At 37.7% G+C, this 17,714-nt stretch overlaps 5 protein-coding genes across 9 annotated transcripts; 1 reads left to right on the plus strand and 4 right to left on the minus strand.

Annotated features, from left to right (window-relative positions):
- Positions 1-5: 5 nt before the first annotated feature.
- Positions 6-1,026, plus strand: LOC132202100 (DNA polymerase epsilon subunit 3). The gene is made up of 3 exons (XM_059628829.1): positions 6-122; positions 323-609; positions 671-1,026. Exons 2-3 carry the CDS (start codon positions 339-341, stop codon positions 820-822), a joined length of 423 nt encoding a protein of 140 aa, XP_059484812.1. The 5' UTR covers positions 6-122; positions 323-338; the 3' UTR covers positions 823-1,026.
- On the minus strand, positions 1,008-3,816 carry LOC132202099 (E3 ubiquitin-protein ligase LRSAM1-like). Of its 3 annotated transcripts, none has more exons than XM_059628825.1 (9): positions 3,633-3,816; positions 3,272-3,466; positions 3,098-3,211; positions 2,887-3,015; positions 2,621-2,831; positions 2,484-2,565; positions 1,761-2,430; positions 1,381-1,698; positions 1,008-1,325 (listed from the first exon to the last, which is right to left on the minus strand). In XM_059628825.1, exons 2-9 carry the CDS (start codon positions 3,350-3,352, stop codon positions 1,194-1,196), a joined length of 1,737 nt encoding a protein of 578 aa, XP_059484808.1. In that variant the 5' UTR covers positions 3,353-3,466; positions 3,633-3,816; the 3' UTR covers positions 1,008-1,193. The 3 variants fall into 3 exon arrangements, with proteins under 3 accessions (XP_059484808.1, XP_059484811.1, XP_059484810.1); XM_059628828.1 differs by having other exon boundaries at positions 3,629-3,816; XM_059628827.1 differs by having other exon boundaries at positions 3,570-3,816.
- Positions 3,817-4,065: 249 nt separating this feature from the next.
- LOC132201809 (probable methyltransferase-like protein 15 homolog) lies at positions 4,066-5,311 on the minus strand. Its single transcript, XM_059628297.1, has 3 exons — positions 5,127-5,311; positions 4,717-5,074; positions 4,066-4,665 (listed from the first exon to the last, which is right to left on the minus strand). The coding sequence occupies exons 1-3, from the start codon at positions 5,309-5,311 to the stop codon at positions 4,162-4,164; spliced, it is 1,047 nt and encodes a 348-aa protein (XP_059484280.1). The 3' UTR covers positions 4,066-4,161.
- Positions 5,312-5,317: 6 nt separating this feature from the next.
- On the minus strand, positions 5,318-6,113 carry LOC132201814 (ubiquinol-cytochrome-c reductase complex assembly factor 2). Of its 2 annotated transcripts, none has more exons than XM_059628302.1 (3): positions 5,925-6,113; positions 5,653-5,739; positions 5,318-5,600 (listed from the first exon to the last, which is right to left on the minus strand). In XM_059628302.1, the coding sequence occupies exons 2-3, from the start codon at positions 5,718-5,720 to the stop codon at positions 5,318-5,320; spliced, it is 351 nt and encodes a 116-aa protein (XP_059484285.1). In that variant the 5' UTR covers positions 5,721-5,739; positions 5,925-6,113. The 2 variants fall into 2 exon arrangements, with proteins under 2 accessions (XP_059484285.1, XP_059484286.1); XM_059628303.1 differs by having other exon boundaries at positions 5,921-6,113.
- A 6,853-nt stretch (positions 6,114-12,966) lies between these two features.
- Positions 12,967-17,714, minus strand: LOC132200737 (uncharacterized). 2 transcript variants are annotated; one of them, XM_059626411.1, is made up of 9 exons: positions 17,384-17,714; positions 16,555-16,641; positions 16,229-16,487; positions 16,073-16,153; positions 15,923-15,991; positions 15,113-15,733; positions 14,334-15,064; positions 13,609-14,271; positions 12,967-13,553 (listed from the first exon to the last, which is right to left on the minus strand). In XM_059626411.1, the coding sequence occupies exons 1-9, from the start codon at positions 17,507-17,509 to the stop codon at positions 13,431-13,433; spliced, it is 2,760 nt and encodes a 919-aa protein (XP_059482394.1). In that variant the 5' UTR covers positions 17,510-17,714; the 3' UTR covers positions 12,967-13,430. The 2 variants fall into 2 exon arrangements, with proteins under 2 accessions (XP_059482394.1, XP_059482393.1); XM_059626410.1 differs by having other exon boundaries at positions 14,334-15,733.

Genomic DNA, 17,714 nt, shown 5'->3' on the forward strand with positions numbered 1-17,714 from the left:
GGACGACGCCCGCCAGGTGCGCCCTTGGGCCTCTTGTTGTCGTCGCAGCGCGCCCGTGTGGTGGGGGAACCGCGAATTCTCAGCTGGCTCTTGTTTGTTTTGCCGCCGACGCCGGGAAAAAGGTGAGATTTTCCTGCAAAGTCGTAATTAAAATTAATTTTAATCTGATATTCCTGAATTATTTTGAATTTTTATTATGATTGCATAAATTTGCTATTGAAAAAAGTAGTTAAATTGTGCATAAATTGAGTGTTTTCGTTTCCCATCTTCAATTCGAGTTCGATCACATTAGCAATTATAAAAGCTTTAATTTATTCCCCAGAAATTTACCTAAAAAAATGGCTGAAAGACCTGAAGACCTCAACCTTCCACTGTCCGTCGTGACCCGCCTCGTCAAGGAAGCCCTTCCAGATGGAGTGAATTTGTCGAAGGAAGCTCGAGTGGCCCTAGCAAGGTCTGCGTCGGTCTTCGTCCTCTACCTCACCTCTTCAGCTAACATGTTGGCCAACAAGGACAAGAGAAGTACCATCAGAGGCCAGGACGTCTTCAAGGCTCTTGATGAAACTGACTTTTCTCATTTCGAAGAACCTTTGAAAGAAGCTCTGAATGGTAAAAATAATTATTGTTTTGTCAAATACCAAAACATTACTGTTTTATTGAATTTTTATAGAATTCCAGAAGACTGTGAAAGATAAAAAGGTTGCGTCTGAGCAGAGAAAGCAGCAGAGGAAGAGTGACGCCAACAAAGAGGCAGCCGTCTCTAAAGAATCAGAGCAAGCCGATGAAGAAATCATCGACTTGGCAGATGACGGTGATAACTGAGTGGAAAACATACCCAAAGAAGACTTGCATGATGAAGTGAATGGTTATAATTATTAAGTATAGGTTAAGATTAACCGTTTACTAATATTCTTATCTCACTTCTATAAAATTTCATCCATAATTATTCATTCCTTCCATTGTTCGAACTGCTGGGCAGAATACTTTGCATTTAATAAAATTATTAATTTCAATAATTGGAACTTGTGGACTTTATTAGAATCACAGAATGAATATAAAAAGGCTATTTATTTACTTAAAGAGTGTGTGTACTTTGAGTATAATTGGCAGCAGAAAAGCTTTTTGATGATAATTTTCATGGAGATTAGTTTCAAACAGGGTTATACTTTAATTGCCGAGTATAAACTTGATATTCACAAACTGTGCGACCAAGAAAGGGTCAAATGTTGGATGATATCTGCCCTGCAGAGGGGACACTTGGTGAGCAATGCTGTGCAAGAACCACAGGCGCAGATGTGACCACAGGGCAAAAACACTTCTTCGCACTAAAAAGATCATGAAATCAATTTCAATACCATTATGATTAAGCAAATAATTTACTTGTTTATCCATGCAAACAACACATTCTTCAAGATCTGGTGCAGAAGGATTTTGTGCTATTTCCTCCGTTCGAGGCGCTGATGGAGAAGCAGTAGGAGAAAGCTGCTTTTTTGCTTTTTCTTTCTGCTTCACTTGCACATCTATATATTCAGGCACACTTAGGAGAAGCTTTTCCAATTGAATCATCCAAAGTTTCTCGTCCATGCCATCATATTGATGTGATAGCTCGTCGATCAACTCGTTTCGTCTTTTTTGCTGCTGTTGAAGAAGTTCAGCAAGAGCCGCTGATAGTTTTGATCGTTGGTATGCGATTTCTCCCTGAAATTACAAATTTTAATGTTTCTTTTAATCTGCGACTAAAATTAAAATAAAAATATTACCAGTGTCTCTTCACTTTCCTCCTTTTTCTTTTTAATCTCTAACATGGAAAGAAAGCCAAGCTCCTTTTGAACTAGGGCCATTTCTTCACAAATTTGCCTGGCCTTGGAGTCGCCCTTTTCTTTGAGAGCCATCAGGGCTGCTTGCTGCAGTCTGAACTCGTCCACCACACAGGAAGACAGATTCTGTTCTTGGGTTTGCGTTCTCTGCCTCAGGGCACTCAAAATTGACTTCTGCAACGACTGATCATCCAGAACCAGCGCCATCAGTGGTGCATTTCGCTCCAACACCGAGCTCAAGAGGTTTGCCAGCCTGACCCTCTCAGCTTCCTCTTCCCTGGCAAGAGCCTTTGCCAACGTTCTGTTCCGCTCTTCCTCCTGCTGCAAAAGCCTTTCCAACACCGACTTTTCAAGGCGTTCTCCGAGAATTATATCCTCGGCTAACTTTGAGTTTCGAGCGTCCCCCTGTGCTTTCAACGAGGCCACCTTTTTCATTTCCGCTTCCTCTATTTGTGCAACTGTGCGGACGGTCTCGTGGAGTTCCCGCTGTCTTTCCAGCACCTTCTCCAAGGTAGCCTGCTGATCCTTGTCAAAGGTACTCAGACGTTGCAGCAATTCTCGTTGCTGCCTCTGGCGCATGTCCAGCAATTTTTGCATCTTGATCGACTCCGTTCTAAAATTAATTACTAAATTAGTATTTTTTAATTCACTTGATAAAATTATTACTCCTCTTCTTCTTCTGTCTTTGGCACTTTTTGTCTTTTCATTGCTTCTAATGGTTGTACACAAACTTTTTCTATTTTATCAGCTGCCATCAGAAATAAATATTAGTTTTAATACAGTTAATATTGCTTGAAACTGACCTTTGTCTAACAAGACTGTTTTGTCTTTTGAGGGTTGATAACTTTTAACAGGATTGGAACTGACATCAAGATGCTGCAAAGCTGGCAGTTTATCGACAAAGTCAGGCACATGAGAAAGGCAGTTGTTGGACAGATCAAGGTCCTGCAACTTCACTAAGTGGACAAGAGACTGGGGCAACTTCTCTAATTTGTTATGAGATACGTTTAGAATCTGGAAGACAAAAATTTAGATTTTATGATTACATAATTTCATGAATTGAATATACCTTCAAGTTTCCCAGGTATGTGATATCTTCAGGTAGACATTTCAGTTTATTGTGGCTCAGGTCAAGCACCTCAAGAAGAGCGAGGTCAGACAATGCGCCGCCACCACTGAGACTAGTCAACTGATTATTCTAGAAGAAAAAGTGTAATGCGTAATAAGTGCAAAATTGCGGGACAATTTTCACACAAAGAATTTGCGTTAATTTTACTCACTCTTAAGATTAGGGAAGTTTTTCGGAGCACTTTGCAAAGCACAAATGTACCTGACGTCACACTCTTCAAATTGCACTCGGATAAATCGAAAACAGGCTCAGGGTCTTCTTTTGCCTGCAGCGAAAATTGCGCAAAATTAGTCGATTAGTTTTTATTGATTTTTCTAGCACATACCAAATACAATTTCTTCTCGAGACGAGCTTTGTAGTCGATGCCATCATCTGCTGTCTTTTTCTTGTTAAAGAAAAGTGGCATTATCAGCGCACAAATTCAATATAGTGGCAAAATATTGTCTTTTAACGTTGCTATTTTGTAAGGCTACATGGTAAAAAAGCTGGTGCTTGTTTGCGTGTGTGCGCCGCAGGGAACCTGAAAGTAAGCAGTGCGTCATGAAATGCGGTAATTATACAAAAATATATACGAGATAACAAAAAACACACTCGAGTCAGCACACAAACACTTTGCAAATTACCAAAAAAGGGAGGATTGGTGCTCAGCTCACACACTCACGGGTACAGAAATGGCACAAACCTACCTACGCAGCAGCAATTTATTCACTGTCCTAGCAGCACAAACATCGAGTGCAGTGCATTAAGTGGTGCTATCGATTAAAGTCTTCATGAGCTCTATGTATTCTATAATATGTGTGAACGTTTTAATATTCTCCGCACTGCCACTTCTTCCTTGTGTTGTTATGGATTGAGTCATAATTTGGACGGTCACATGGGAGGCGAAGGGGCGCGGCCACAATTAGAACCGCGGTTAAAATTGATTCTACACGTACCCCTGGATCCCCTTGACCTCCTTAACATTCTCTTGATAATTTAATTGGAAATAAAAAAAAGCTTCGTAAAAAAAATTGGTAACGCCCAATATAATTTTAAGAGGTAGTTTCTGTATATAAACCAATTAAGATAATTATTTCTTAGACTTATGTAAATTTATAAAAATAAAATATATATATTTTTTTCTACTTCTTTGTTTTATCTTTCCTTTGACTAAGGTTTTTATAAATTAACAATTTATTGCCTCAACAGACGTACACAGCAAGTTGATTTATAAATTTACTTCACTTTCTCAGCTACTCTTAATTTAGCCGATCGACTCCTGGGGTTTTCGTAAACCTCATCGTCTGAGGGTATAATGACGTGCTTGTGGAGCTGGTGCCAACAAGTGTTAGGTTCTTGCATGTCCAAAGAATACTTGGGTGCTTCTACATTGGCTGCAAATCCAGATACATGTCCGAACAAGTGCCGCTTAACAATTTTGTCCTCGAGCGAATGGAAAGTCAGCACCAATAGGCGGCCACCCTTTTTCAGGTAGCGGCTGGCCAAAAGCATAGCGTAGTTGATCTCGTTGAGTTCATTGTTGACCAGGATGCGCAGGGCTTGGAAAACTTTAGTTGCCGAGTGTGCATGTCGCTGAAGTTTGTCCTGCCGATGATCGATGCCACAGACCTCGGCCACCAGCTCGCTGAGTTCCTTGGTTGTTCGCATGTAAATTCCAGCGTAACGAGCTTCCACAACAGCCCGGGCTATTTTCTTGGCTTGTCTCTCTTCACCATAGATCTAATTTAAAAAAATTAAAAATTTAAATTTTACTTCTTGCAAAAATTATACCTTTAAAGTCTTTGCAAGTTCGTCTTCCTCAATGTGAGCCAAAACCTCTGCCACCGTTGGATCTGGATTTTTAGGACTGCTGTCCATCCGCATATCCAGAGGTCCCTCCCTGCTGATAGAAAATCCTCGGTGGCCGTGGTTCATCTGCATAGAAGAGCAACCAAGGTCGAGCAACATTCCATCTAGACTTCCAGGACTAATGTCCAAACCATTAAGAAGTATCGGCAACTCGCTGAATTTTCCCAAAAGAGGGGTAAGATTAAGTGGATGATCTGCAGCCAGGTTTTGGGCATATTCAAAAGCCACCGGGTCTCTATCCAGGGCAATGACCTTCACCTCAGGACACACCTCGAACATTCTAGAATAAAAAGTAAGAATTTTTTCAGAGTGAAGAGAATTTTTGTACATACTTTTTGGTGTGGCCACCAGCACCAAAGGTCATGTCCACGATAGTTTTGCCTTCGGACAACTGAAGGTGTTCGGCAACAAGGTCAACCATGACTGGAACATGGGGTGGAGTCTCCTCAGCAAGGGCAGCAGACTGGGAGATTGAGAACAACCGGCTAATAACTCGTCTACTGCACGTCCTTAGCATTTTGTTTTATTTTTCTTCTTTCAGCAAAACTCTAGCAAAAAAGCCCTTGTTGTTTTCCGTTGCAAGAGTTTTTAAAAATTCTCTTGATAAGGCTCTGTTGCACTCTTCAGCGCTCAAACCAGTCGCGGACATAAAATTACTGGGCAGAGGGTGCTCTGAGCTGTGCTTGTTTTGAACAATCTTGTCCAAGCCGTCCAACTTCTTGGCCCAGACAGCTTCAGTCACCTTCGAACCCTCTCCTTGTGGGAACTGCTCTTGCAGCAGTTTGCGGAGGAACAGGCCCAAGTCCCTGCAGTAATGAAAAAGGTTAGACAAAATTGAAAAATATTTTGAAAACATACTTGTCCCCCTTTGTCTCGTCCAAAGGCCACTTCTTCAACAGGTTTAGAAACCTCCTATAGGCTGCCATCAATGAAAATCAGCTGCGTCTGCAAAATTAGAAGAAAAATCTATACAAAAAATGTTTAAAAGCTTGAGTTTCAATAATATCTGAATATTATTGAATACAAACATATCATATAATTATGTATTTTCCAGACAGCAAAAGCAGTGTCTTGAAATTACGAGAGTTGTTTTGTTATGTAAGATGTAAGAGATTTATTTACATACATACTTAATAACTTTTGCGGACAAATTATGTTCAGATGTTCGTAGAATAATTGTGCGGCAAACTAGTATTACTTCAACTCTTTTACAAATTGCAATTGCACGGGCAGAAAAAATATTTAATAATTGTGTATAAATAAAATCTTGCTCTTCGCACGCTCTGTATTTCTTCTTGAAATCATCTTGAGATCATCGATCATGCCGCAATGTAAGTGAAGTTAGCTCCGCATATAGTTGCGGCGTTGGAAATATACCCGCCCTCAGTCATCAAATTATGTGACGTCACAGCTATGGTTTCCCATTGCTTCTGTTCAGATAGTTCGTGATTAGTCCACTAGGTGGCATGAAAGGCTGGTATTTCTATTACTGAAAATTACTGTAATTCGCAATGAAAAGGAGATCATCGCTGGGAACTGGGAAATGAAAAATTATATTATCATCATTTTGCATGTTTTTCATTTTTCTCAACATTTAAATAAATAAAGTGCAGCAAAAAAAGGAAAGAAAGCAACAAAACTGTTAAATTATAGAGCACATTGTAAATTCTTTCTTTAATAAAAAATGTATTAATTAACAGTCAGATTTTGAAATATTTTATACTTATTTTCCGAAAGTATATTTGAATTTACTAAATTAAATTTTTTAATTTATTTCCCCAATTTTTTTAGGTTTATATTTTTGAATGGAGCGAAATAAATTGCCGATCAATCAATGACAGGTCTTAGAAATCATGTCCATAATAAAAATTCTCAAACCCCCGGCGCAATGTATCATACTTTTTAGGGTGGAAATTTTGCATGAAATTTGCATGTGCTTAAAGTCGGCGTGCTGCGCTGCGTGAGTGATTGCACGAGGCCATTATTATTGCTGTGTCTGCACACCATTCATTGGTATTCACCGCAAGTACTTTAGGCTCGGGAGGCTCCATGACGCTCCTCATATACATTCTGGGCGCACGACACACCATCGTCACCGAAGGGAAATTCTAGTAAAATAATGCAAATGCCGAGGAGCGAGTGAGGAGCTCGCCCTCGGCTACCGGCATAACAACATCTTTCCTTTTGCATTTTGTGTGCCATCAATCGCAGAACATTTTCCAAGAAAATGCGAAAAAATAATTACTTTTTCTAATTGTAATTTTTCACATTGTAACGTCTCCGGATAAATTATAAATCAGTATAATTATAATTTTATTTTATTAGGAAACTATTTCAATTGATATTTAAATTAAACAATCATAAATCTCTGTGTTTTAAAATAAGGGAAGGAAATAAAGCCAAAAATTTATCTTCAGTGATTATATTTGACCTTATAATTTTGTAAGCTCTTTTAAATCAAAAATTGTTTTGACATACTGTAATTGATTTAAAAATTTGGTGATTTAAGCGTAAGAAGTAATTTGCGAGCGCAAAAATACGCCTTAAATTCTTCAAACAGATCGTCATCATCGCTCGGACCACCAATTAAGGAAATTCCGTAGAAAATAAGGATATTTAAATCAAGTTGAACAGAAATAAATAAATTAAAACATATATAATAAATTGGGTGGTTCGTCTATCTACACTTCATAGTTCGACAAGACTGCCCTATCAAATAAAATAAAACTTAAATTTGAACTTCATTGTTATTATAGTTTGTATTTTATAAGAAATTTCAAATATAAGTGGATATTGCAAATTATAGTAAGCCCATAGCTTAAAAAAAGGTTTCCAAAAATTCCAATAATATATTTATTTTGTAAAAATTGTCGAGGTCCAGCGCAGTTTCATTGGCAAAGTTCGGTGACTCAACGTAGTAATAAAAGCGATGGAATTGAAACGTTATTGTTGTTTATTCACGCTGGATTTTATTTATTGTCGGAGGCGCGCTGCAGTGTTGAGGGTGGTTGTGATTATACACGATCGAGGGGGAGGTTCTCTTAATAATGGGGCCAAAACTAGGTTTTTCCTTCTCGGGGGTGAATCACTCGATGCGTTTTGTGCTCGATGCGTTTAGTGACCCTCCCGCACCAAAATGATGCGCGCATTTCTCCCTGCCTGCCCGAAGCATTTCTATATAGCGATTGTCGCGGTATTATTTATACATCCAATATGAGAGGCACTTTTTTTTTGGACGCCTGGGTCATTTTTCAATGTTCCATAGCGCAACAGGACGTGGGTGCATTTTTCATCAGTAATGCCGAGACGCAGTGAGCTTTGCGGATGAATTTGTGGAGGAACTATAAATTGTATGTTTGTTTCCTCCTAAAGCAACAAATAACACTTAATACAATTGAGTGCCATTTTTCACCATCATTTCACCCCTAATAATTTCAATTTTATCTCTATCATTTGACAGCACAATTTATATGTTCTTGTCTGTGGTTATTATAAAATATTAAATTATAACAAGACTAAAAAAGATCTGCATTTATTTGATGAAATGAAATAAAAAATTGAGACTCGACTCACTCGAGGACTCGAAGAGATGATCATGGGAGTGAAGTGATTTGGTTACGGTTTGTGACCCTATTTCATGAGCAAGAAAAATACAAAAAATCAGCCAATACGAAAAACTACATTTATACGACAAAGTTCAAAATCTCAAAACTAACAAATTTAACTACCAAACCATTTTATGAACAATCGCTTTATAAATGTGGTTTTTCAATTTTTCTTGCTTATGAAATAGGGTCGCAGACTGCAACCGAAACTGGTAGAGCCGTTTTCTTCTTCTTCTTTTTTTTTTTTATTAAAAACAATTTTTACAAGGAATATGAAGTATTATCATTGAAGAAACTGAAACCTATTAATAAATTTAAAAAATTTGGAGTTCTTCAAACACAAAATTCAAATTATATTTCATAGCAACGCTATTTGTTAAACAGTAGAAATTTAATTATATAATTTTTAAATAAACTAACTGATAATGAGTGGCATTATTTATTTTCTTCCCGTTATAGCGTTATACACTGCTTTTCTACGAAATAGATATTGGCACTCTCACCTCATTCCGAATAATGGTGGTGCGGTGCCCCCGTGTCTGTTGTGTAAGTAGTAAATAATTACTGCATATCCAGTTGCTGTTGCGATAGGGGCGGTGAAGGATAATATAAGAAATGGACGAGATATGGATCATCCTAGATCTCTGAAAAGCTTTTGGTGCAGAAGAGAAAAATAGAGACTAGTGCTAACGCTGTTGGAGGTGATAAAGATTATTTTTCCCTTGTCCACTCTGACAGATTTGCTCATATTTATGAGCTCCCCTCTATAAGATTAGTTTCAGAGAGGGGGTTTCCAAACAATTATGTTCGTAAAAAGTGTATTTTTTAACTATATATGGAGCAACTATCGAGGAGATATAAATTCAATGATTTTTTTTGTATGTTGGACTGAGCGTTCGATTAAAGTTATTTAATTGGCTGGAACAATAAAATTAAATAAAGATATAGCTAAGCTGTTAAATGAAAATAATTAGATTCATGATTTTCACCAAGAATACAACTTTTAATATTGACTCGGTTTGCCCAGCGCGTTCGATTAATGTTCTTAGTTGCGCCTGAACAATACATTAATAAAGTTATAGCGTTAATTTACATTATTGAAATAAAAAATTAATTTAAATTTGGTAAAGTACTGTCGTGTCTGTCTAAATAGTCCAAAAGGTTTCTATCTTCTTGGTTTACAAAAAATGACAACGTTTTTTTTTTATTAGGGCCATCCATGAATTTCCACCGTTAATCAATAATTCATCCCAGGAAGTGTAAATGGCGATTTCATTTTGGGATTGTGTATACCTTTAATGCACATATAGCGAGATAGCGCAGCACACATTGTTGACAAAAGTTGCCAATTGATGAAGCAAACAAACTGTGCTGGCTTTACTTATTTTCTGCAGACACCGAAGCAAAAGCAGCGCTGTAGGTTTTGGTCCGGGAAATGGAAAAAATTGAGAGCGCAGAAAGGTTCAATCTATCGGCTCGCTGCTCTGTTTGCTCGCCACATAAACTGAAAGAGCTGTGCTATTAATTGGAAATGAGCTCCGCCGTCTTTCTCCGCTTTTCCTCTAGAGATTGGGCTGCGAGAAGTCGGCCAAGATTGTCACCCACCCACCCACCCTGCTTACTCGTGTAAAATCCACAAGGACCCGCCGCCGATTCAATTTTCCGGCTCTCTGTATCTCGGCCAATAACACCATTTTCTATCATATAATTATATTTTATTTTTAATATCGCGCTGCACAAGAAGTGCAAAAAGCACTTCACTCTCATTGTGCTGCCTGCGACGGATCGGAATTGAATTATATTGCGGGAGGGAATTGAAAGGAGATGCATTTCCACGTTGCCTCAAGTGATGCGCCATTTATGATTGCTAATTTCCGTCTGCCCTTTCTGCACTCATGTCTTTTTAAATTAAATTGCATCGAAAGTGCTTCTTACTGTGATGTAAGCGAGTGATTGGTATTTATTGAATATATAGCAAAGAAAATTAGTGGCAAAATTTTGACATCGATAAATAGCAAAGGTACTTAATATTTTTATATTAAGACGCATTTCTAGAAATAAAATTATTTGCTTTTGCCTTTTTCATAAAAAATCTTACTGTTCAATAAAAATCGCCGCAAAACAATGCAGAAATCTGCATTAAGAATGGTTTAGGGTTTTGAAATTAAAATTCACAATGCGCGCACTGGAGTTGGAGGTACAAAGAGAGAGAGAAGCCGCACGTCCTCACATTTATTTATTTTCACCTCAGCATCACATGATATGAGCAGAATTCATATAAAATAATTCGTTTTCGCCAGCGCGGTGTTGACTGCAGACAAATATCAGTGCGCGGCGTTTTCGTTTGTTTGTTGGAACGAAAAGTGCAGAGCGTGATTCTCTGTGCATTTCCAATATTTTCACTTTGTGTTCTAATAATTATTCCGTTTGCCTCTGTGACGCTGGCGTGTTTCTGCCGCCACCGACGGCGGTTATGTCGTTATGTGATGGGAAAAGAAAAGTCCAGCGATAAATACAAAGACTGCGGCGCGCCTCTCTCTTGGCAAAAAGCTAGTGTGGTTTGTAATATCTTATAGTCTGAGACTTCCTCTAATTGTAATTAATCACATCACTCTATTAATCTTCTGATCATGATAGGAATGATTGATATTACAATAAGTTGAAAATTTATTATAATTAAAATTAAATTTCTATATTCAAATGATTTTTTTTTAATTAAAACAAACTTGTTCACATTGAATATATGAGGTGAAATTCTTTTCTTTCATTAGTGTCAATTTTTTTCATCAAAGTGTTTATTAAGATTTTACTATAAAAAACTTCTCAGTCGTTTTATATCCCCAAAATTCTGAAGAGGAAGTGCTTCCCACTTTCGTTGCTGGCCAAGTGGATAGTGATGTCAGTGCAATGTGACTTGAACATGCCGTTTGACCTACATACAGGTCATTTTAATAGCGACCTCAAAAATCCCGCGATGCTTGCCTACCAGGTTGACTATCTACCTGTTTGTAACTTGAGGGTACTGAAAATGAAAGTATCTGCATTTTGCTCGCTCGCTGGATTGTCTTGGAGTCTTGAATGTCATATTGTGAAAAACTGGGATGAAAAATGTCACAAAATTAAACGTTTTTGTCACCAGTTTCTTCTTCACATATATTGTGAGCTCCTCTCTGATTGATCGTAAAATAAGGAATTATTTTAATTGTAATTTTGCATTACATTATTTATTTTATACATATATCGAATATTAATGAGAAAAAATTAATCATTTTAATAGAGCAAGAAAATAATGTAATTAGGATATTACCACACTTCATAAGTATTTAAAATTTGATTTTAATTTTTGCAGTACCGCAGCCGCTCTATCGTGACATCCCTCAGCATTTCAAAGAATAAAATATATATGATGATAAGAGCAGAGACCAGTATAACGCTCGCCAAAAGTGACGTCACTAAAAGGGCTCGCGGAGATACACAATATTCTCCCCAGCACATAAAGACGAGCATAAATTTGTGTATCAATCATCACGGGTCGCGCAGGGTTAAGTAATCGTGGTGCACCTCCCTCCCATCTTCCCGCAGCGACTGATTTTGTGTCACAAAGTGTGTTCGTTCATGAGAAATCCTATGCATGCCTTGTTAAGAAACGCGAGGCTTTAAAGTAAGAGTGATGGCGCTTAAATAAGAAGAGTGCACTTATGTCGTGCGTGGGTCGCCCCTCGAATTCCGAGAGATGCACTGCACACACAGAGTCTTCTTCTCAGTTAATTCTTAATAAAGCCCCGCCGCTCATATAATGCATGTGCTGAGGTATTTATTTGCTCCGAGCTGACGTAATAATAAAAAATGCTCCTCCACTGATGCAATGTTTTGCATACAGGTATGAGTCGCTGTTATTTACTGGTCTTTATTGAAGTAGAATAATGAGAAAAGTGGCAAATGATTTTATTTTCTTCAAATACAATTAATATTGCATAATATGCACAACTTACTCATTTTTTGCTATAGTAGCCAGGTCATTTTTTGATTCCCTTCAATTTTTATCTTTACTTAAATTTTTGAACTATTTTGATATGAAAAAGTTACTTAACAAATTAAAGAGAGACACTATTCTATACAATAATTAGTACAGAAACACACAACGCTCACTAACAGAATTTTGGAGTATTTAAATTATTTTCGTAAATTTTTTGACGCAGATAACTATTTTTTAAATTTTTTCTGCTTGAATCAATAATCAGTAAAAAAAACTTTTAACTGAATGCAAACGTGATGTAAGATTTGGACACATAAGACAAATAATTAACATAAAGTAATTAAAAATAATTTTTCAACATAGCGCTCGTCACTTCGATACTGCCAAGATCTGTGTATGCAGATACTATGGGAGAAAGATGTGTATTATTATTTGGCAACAAAAAGCCTATTAGTTGAAATGATTGGAACGGAATATTAAAAAGAAAAAAATTAATCAAAAATGTAATTATACGCCCATGTCGATGAATAAATACATTTATTAATTTTAAGTAAGAAAATTACAATTGAATTACATACAAAATGCTTGTTTTTTCTTCATTCTTCGTCAATAAATCCATATGCCGCCACCAATTTAAGAACTCAAAAATGTTTGTAACCAATTTGCATCAATTTTATAGAATTTTAAACATTATCTGAATTTTTGTAGTCTTCTGATTCAAGACAAATTTACCTAGAATTTTTTTTAACATAAAAGTGCCTCACACACTGTTTTTTAGATTTAAAAATATAGGTTACAGCAACGTACCTCTTGTGAAAAACTAAAAATTAAGCCTGGCAATCTTTTGGTAATTATGAGTGGTTTTGCTCATCACTCCAATACTAAATCTTGTTACATAAATAATATACTTGGCCATTGTTGAAACAATTTGGTAGAATCATTTTGCGTAAAGCAACATAAAAAAAAAACAGAATTTTACAAGGTAATTGAGTGACGATGATCTAAGAACTTTTTAATCTATTGCTCAGGCTTGTATAAATCATAGGGCCTTCTGTCTACTTATTACGCTTTTTCTGAAGAAGAGGGTTGGCTTTGGACATGTTAGCCTTCAGCTGCTGAAGCTTGGATGGCTTCTTTCCTTGTTGTCTTTTCTTCTTCTCCTTTATTGGTGGCTCAACCTAATATTAAATTTGGTTTCATCTCAAAATTAAATAAATAATTAGAAAAACTCACAACAGGAATTTCATCATCAGATTCACCAGGACTGCTGTCAGAGCCAAACAGTTTCTTGCTCATAGTGGCAGAATCATCAGCATTATCTTCTTCCTGCTCTTCCTCTTGGCAATCTTTCACAAGTTTGTTTAATTGAATGGCCTGGTTGAAATCGCAAGTTTCTGTCTCTGGAGCAAGTAGCGCAGCGAACATACTCGTGGTCTGATTTTGAGGCCCTTTCAAAGGAGATAACGTCATAATCCCAGCAGGCACCTGTTTTTCTGGGGACACAGATAGTCTCTTCAGATTCTTCTTAGGGCTCTTCACCATCAAGCCATCACCACTCCTCCTCTTCTTGGGGCTCTTCACCATCAAGCCATCACCAATCCTCCTCTTCTTGGGGCTCTTCACCGTCGAGCCATCATCACTCATCCTCTTCTTGGGGCTCTTCACCATCGAGCCATCATTATTCCTCCTCTTCTTGGAGCTCTTCACCAACGAGCCATCAGTGCGCTTTCTCTTCTTTTCCTGTGGCACCTGAGCTTCCACAGACATGTTCTCCTCCAACCTCTCAGGTTCTCCTTCCTTCCAAGTGACATTATTGGCCTTGCGCACTTTTGATTGTGTCAGTTTTGATTCTGCACCCACTTCATATTGGTTTGCCTTCAGTCCAACCTTTTCATGCTAAATTAAAAAATTTGGAGTGAATTAATTTACAAAAATAAATAAACCTTCCGATTGTGTACCCCATCTGCCGCTTTCTCAACAGCCTTCTTCTTCTGGGATCTTTGGCTAGATGATACCTTCTCATTCGTGCGTCCATGTGACCTCTTCTTAGTCGGAGGATTATCAAAGGTTTCATAATCATTGGCATCGTTCTCCTCCAAATAGACATTTTGAAACTCCATGCGCTTCTGAGAGGCATTCCTGCCACTTCTCAGCTCTCTTTTCTCTTCCTCAATGTCTTTTTCAGGCCGAGAGCTTACAGTGCCATCAGTTGGTCCTTGAGCAATTTCAGGGTCACGCTCAGCTAAATCATCAACAGGTTTTCCCTGCAGGTTTGCACTCTCTCCTTGAGTAGCAACAGCAAGTTCAGTTTTGTCTCCCTCTCCTTGCTCAAGAATTTCTTCATCCACCTGGATTTTCTCAGATTCTTCGGACGCTTCAGAGCTTTCATCAGCATCCATTTGATCAACATTGGCCTGCATTTCCAATTGCTGCTGTTCATGATCAGCATCGGTCTCCATATCTTCATCTTGAACAGGGGTTACCTTCTCAAAGACAGGGGCCTCATTGACAAGGTCTTTGGTAGCAGCCTCCTTTATCAAGTTCTTGATAGGGGCCTCCACTTGAGGCATATCGACAGAGACCTCAATTTTAGAGCCATTCACAGGGGTATTCTCTTTGCAGACTTCAGCAGGGGCATCCTCATCAGCAATAGAATGGCTTTGGAGTTCTCCGACTGTGGCCTCCTCATCTATTACAAACTTATTAAAAGACCGATTTGAGGCCTTGAGCTCATTACCTTCATCACTTTGCTTGTCTTTAACTTCGTCTCCGTCAGCCAGATTTCCCTGCTCAACCTCATCAGTAATGGCTTCGCCGGAATCATCATGGTCTGTAGATCTTTCATAGACAATCTCACTGTCATTCATAGAACTGTAACTTTCAAGCAAGCTGCCCTCAGACGACAGATTTTCCTCGTCCACTGCCTCCTCAGCATTTTCAGCTGCTTCCACCTGCTCCTCATTACGCATATATCCCTCTTGGTCAGCACGGTCATCATCCTGATCCTTCGAAGAATAACTAGAAGCAATTTCCTGCTCTTCAGTGTGAATACTGTTTGTGTCCAACATTTTGGACTCATTCTTCTCTATGGCAACTGCCTCATCATACAAGATCGGAGGAACCTCCATATCTTTGCCGTCATTTTCAGAGACAGGCAGATTCATGAAATCCTTTAAAGTTTTGACAGTAAGAATAGGTGCAGCTTCAGGTGTCTCAACTAGATTTCCATCACATCCAGTATCCTTCATCTGCACCTCAGAGGTAACTTGCTGCTCCACTACTTCTGGTGGTTCAGTGGTGGCATCCTCGACAGGGGGCAATTCTTCTTCTTCTTCAACATCAAATGAATTTTGATTATCTGCAAAAATATAAAGCAGAATTTTTAATGTTTTCATGCTTAAATAGCCATTCAGAAAAAGGTGATTTTATTACATTTAAATAATGCTTTCATAAATAGAAATTTGTTATTTAAAACACATTGATTTGTAAGTTAACTATAGTAGCTTGATAATTTAGCCTGGGAAGCAATAAAAATGGAGAGACTTACCATCTTCATTTTCACCCAGATATTCCTTCCAAGTTGAAAGCTTGTTTATGTAGAAGCTTGAGAGCAATCCTGCACAAAAAGTTAAAAAATAATTCAAGATATGATGGACAGAAAGGAATGCGGTTATATATTTCATTACAATAAACTCACCATTTTGTTTCAACTTTTCAGCAAAAGTCAGAAGAGTTTTAAGGAGCATTTCGTTTGATCGACTTTCCTCCAATTCCTTCACTGCAATTTGAGTTCATAATATAAGAAGTTCAAAATCTACCGCAACGGACTAAGAATATTTAAATTTATCCTTACTCAAAGCAACAATTTTTTCTTCTTTGGCAGAAATAACGGCATCATAGCTAGCATTCAAATTCTTGCTGACCATTACCGCTTTATTTAAGTTCTGTAGTTCTTTAATCTTCTGGATCAAGAGCTCTTTGAGCAAAGCATTATTTTCCTTGATCAATTCAGCCACAGATTTGGGCATCAGAGTAAATATTTCATCATTTGCAGGCATCGACTGCAGGATTTTAGCTGGTGGATGATCAAGGATCACTAAACTCTGGTTGCTCTAGATAAAAATTGGTACAATTATAGGGGAAATAAATTATAGTGTAAAAAATTGCAGTTATTATTACCATGGGGTCACAGGAAAGTGCATTGCTTTCATTTGGCTGCAAATTTTGAGAAGGAGTGCTTGAGCTCTGGCTGAAGGACGACGTTAGCTAAAAGAGAAAACATCAAACTGCGTGAAACATATTCATAAATTACAATGAAAGAAGAAAACCAGAAGAATAATTAGAATCATGAGCATGTTATATCGCAACAGAATTTAGACACCACACATTGACAAAAATTACAATTAAAACTCTGTGGATACTATGATTTCTCATTGACTGCTGTTGTCCGATGAGATTGACACAAAAAATATTGAAATGTGCATAATTTTGGAGCAGCATTAAGGGCTCCTTATTGATATAAATGCAAGAAGGCTCTAGCAATTTTCTCAATAAACGTAAAGTAGACCATGCATATGGTTTTTTATTTTCATTTTTAAGATAAATATTTCGGGTAGATTTTATTTTAAATTGGAAAATGTGAAAATCTCAAGACGCAAAAATGTTAATCCAGAGTAAGTATGTAATTCACAAATAATTTAGATTACATGTAGAGGTGATCTTAATATACATATTAATGCCAAATGTCGTTTTAATGTCAAAATCCTTAAAATGTTAGGACTTACACCTTTAAATATGAACACGACTTTTCTTCAAAATAAAATGTATGTCCATAGTCTTATTCTCATTGCCATATGAAACCATAATTCAACTGAGAACAATTTCAAAGTTTAGAAGATCGATGCACACGTGCAAACGTGCCACGTGTCTTTAAAATCGAGGACACTCGAGCAAGGTTTATCGCAAATTACGCAAATAAGAAGTAAATCAATTCACAATAAATACACACCTCCAAATCCAATTGAGCACTCAATTCATGCACATGCAAGGTGAAGGCATCATCTGCGTCGTCGGTGTTGCTCTCGATGACTTCAAACAGTTTTTGTAGTCTCTCTGTAGCGGACAAGCCGGACATCTTGGATATTTGCTGTGAGACTAAAATTCTTACAAAAACTGACTAAAAGCCGAAGTCTCAGGTCGCCGAATTGTCGAAAATCTGGGAGTTGGATATCAAATGCGTTCGTATGGAGAAAAAACGCGGCTCAAAATCTGAAATAATAGGCTGAATTTGCAGTGAAGAGAAACGAGAAAATGGAGAGACGCCTCTACCAAGCGTGGAT

This window comes from Neocloeon triangulifer, unplaced genomic scaffold, assembly GCF_031216515.1.
Source record: "Neocloeon triangulifer isolate White Clay Creek 2 clone unplaced genomic scaffold, ASM3121651v1 ptg000014l, whole genome shotgun sequence".
NCBI classification, from domain to species: Eukaryota; Metazoa; Arthropoda; class Insecta; order Ephemeroptera; family Baetidae; genus Neocloeon; species Neocloeon triangulifer.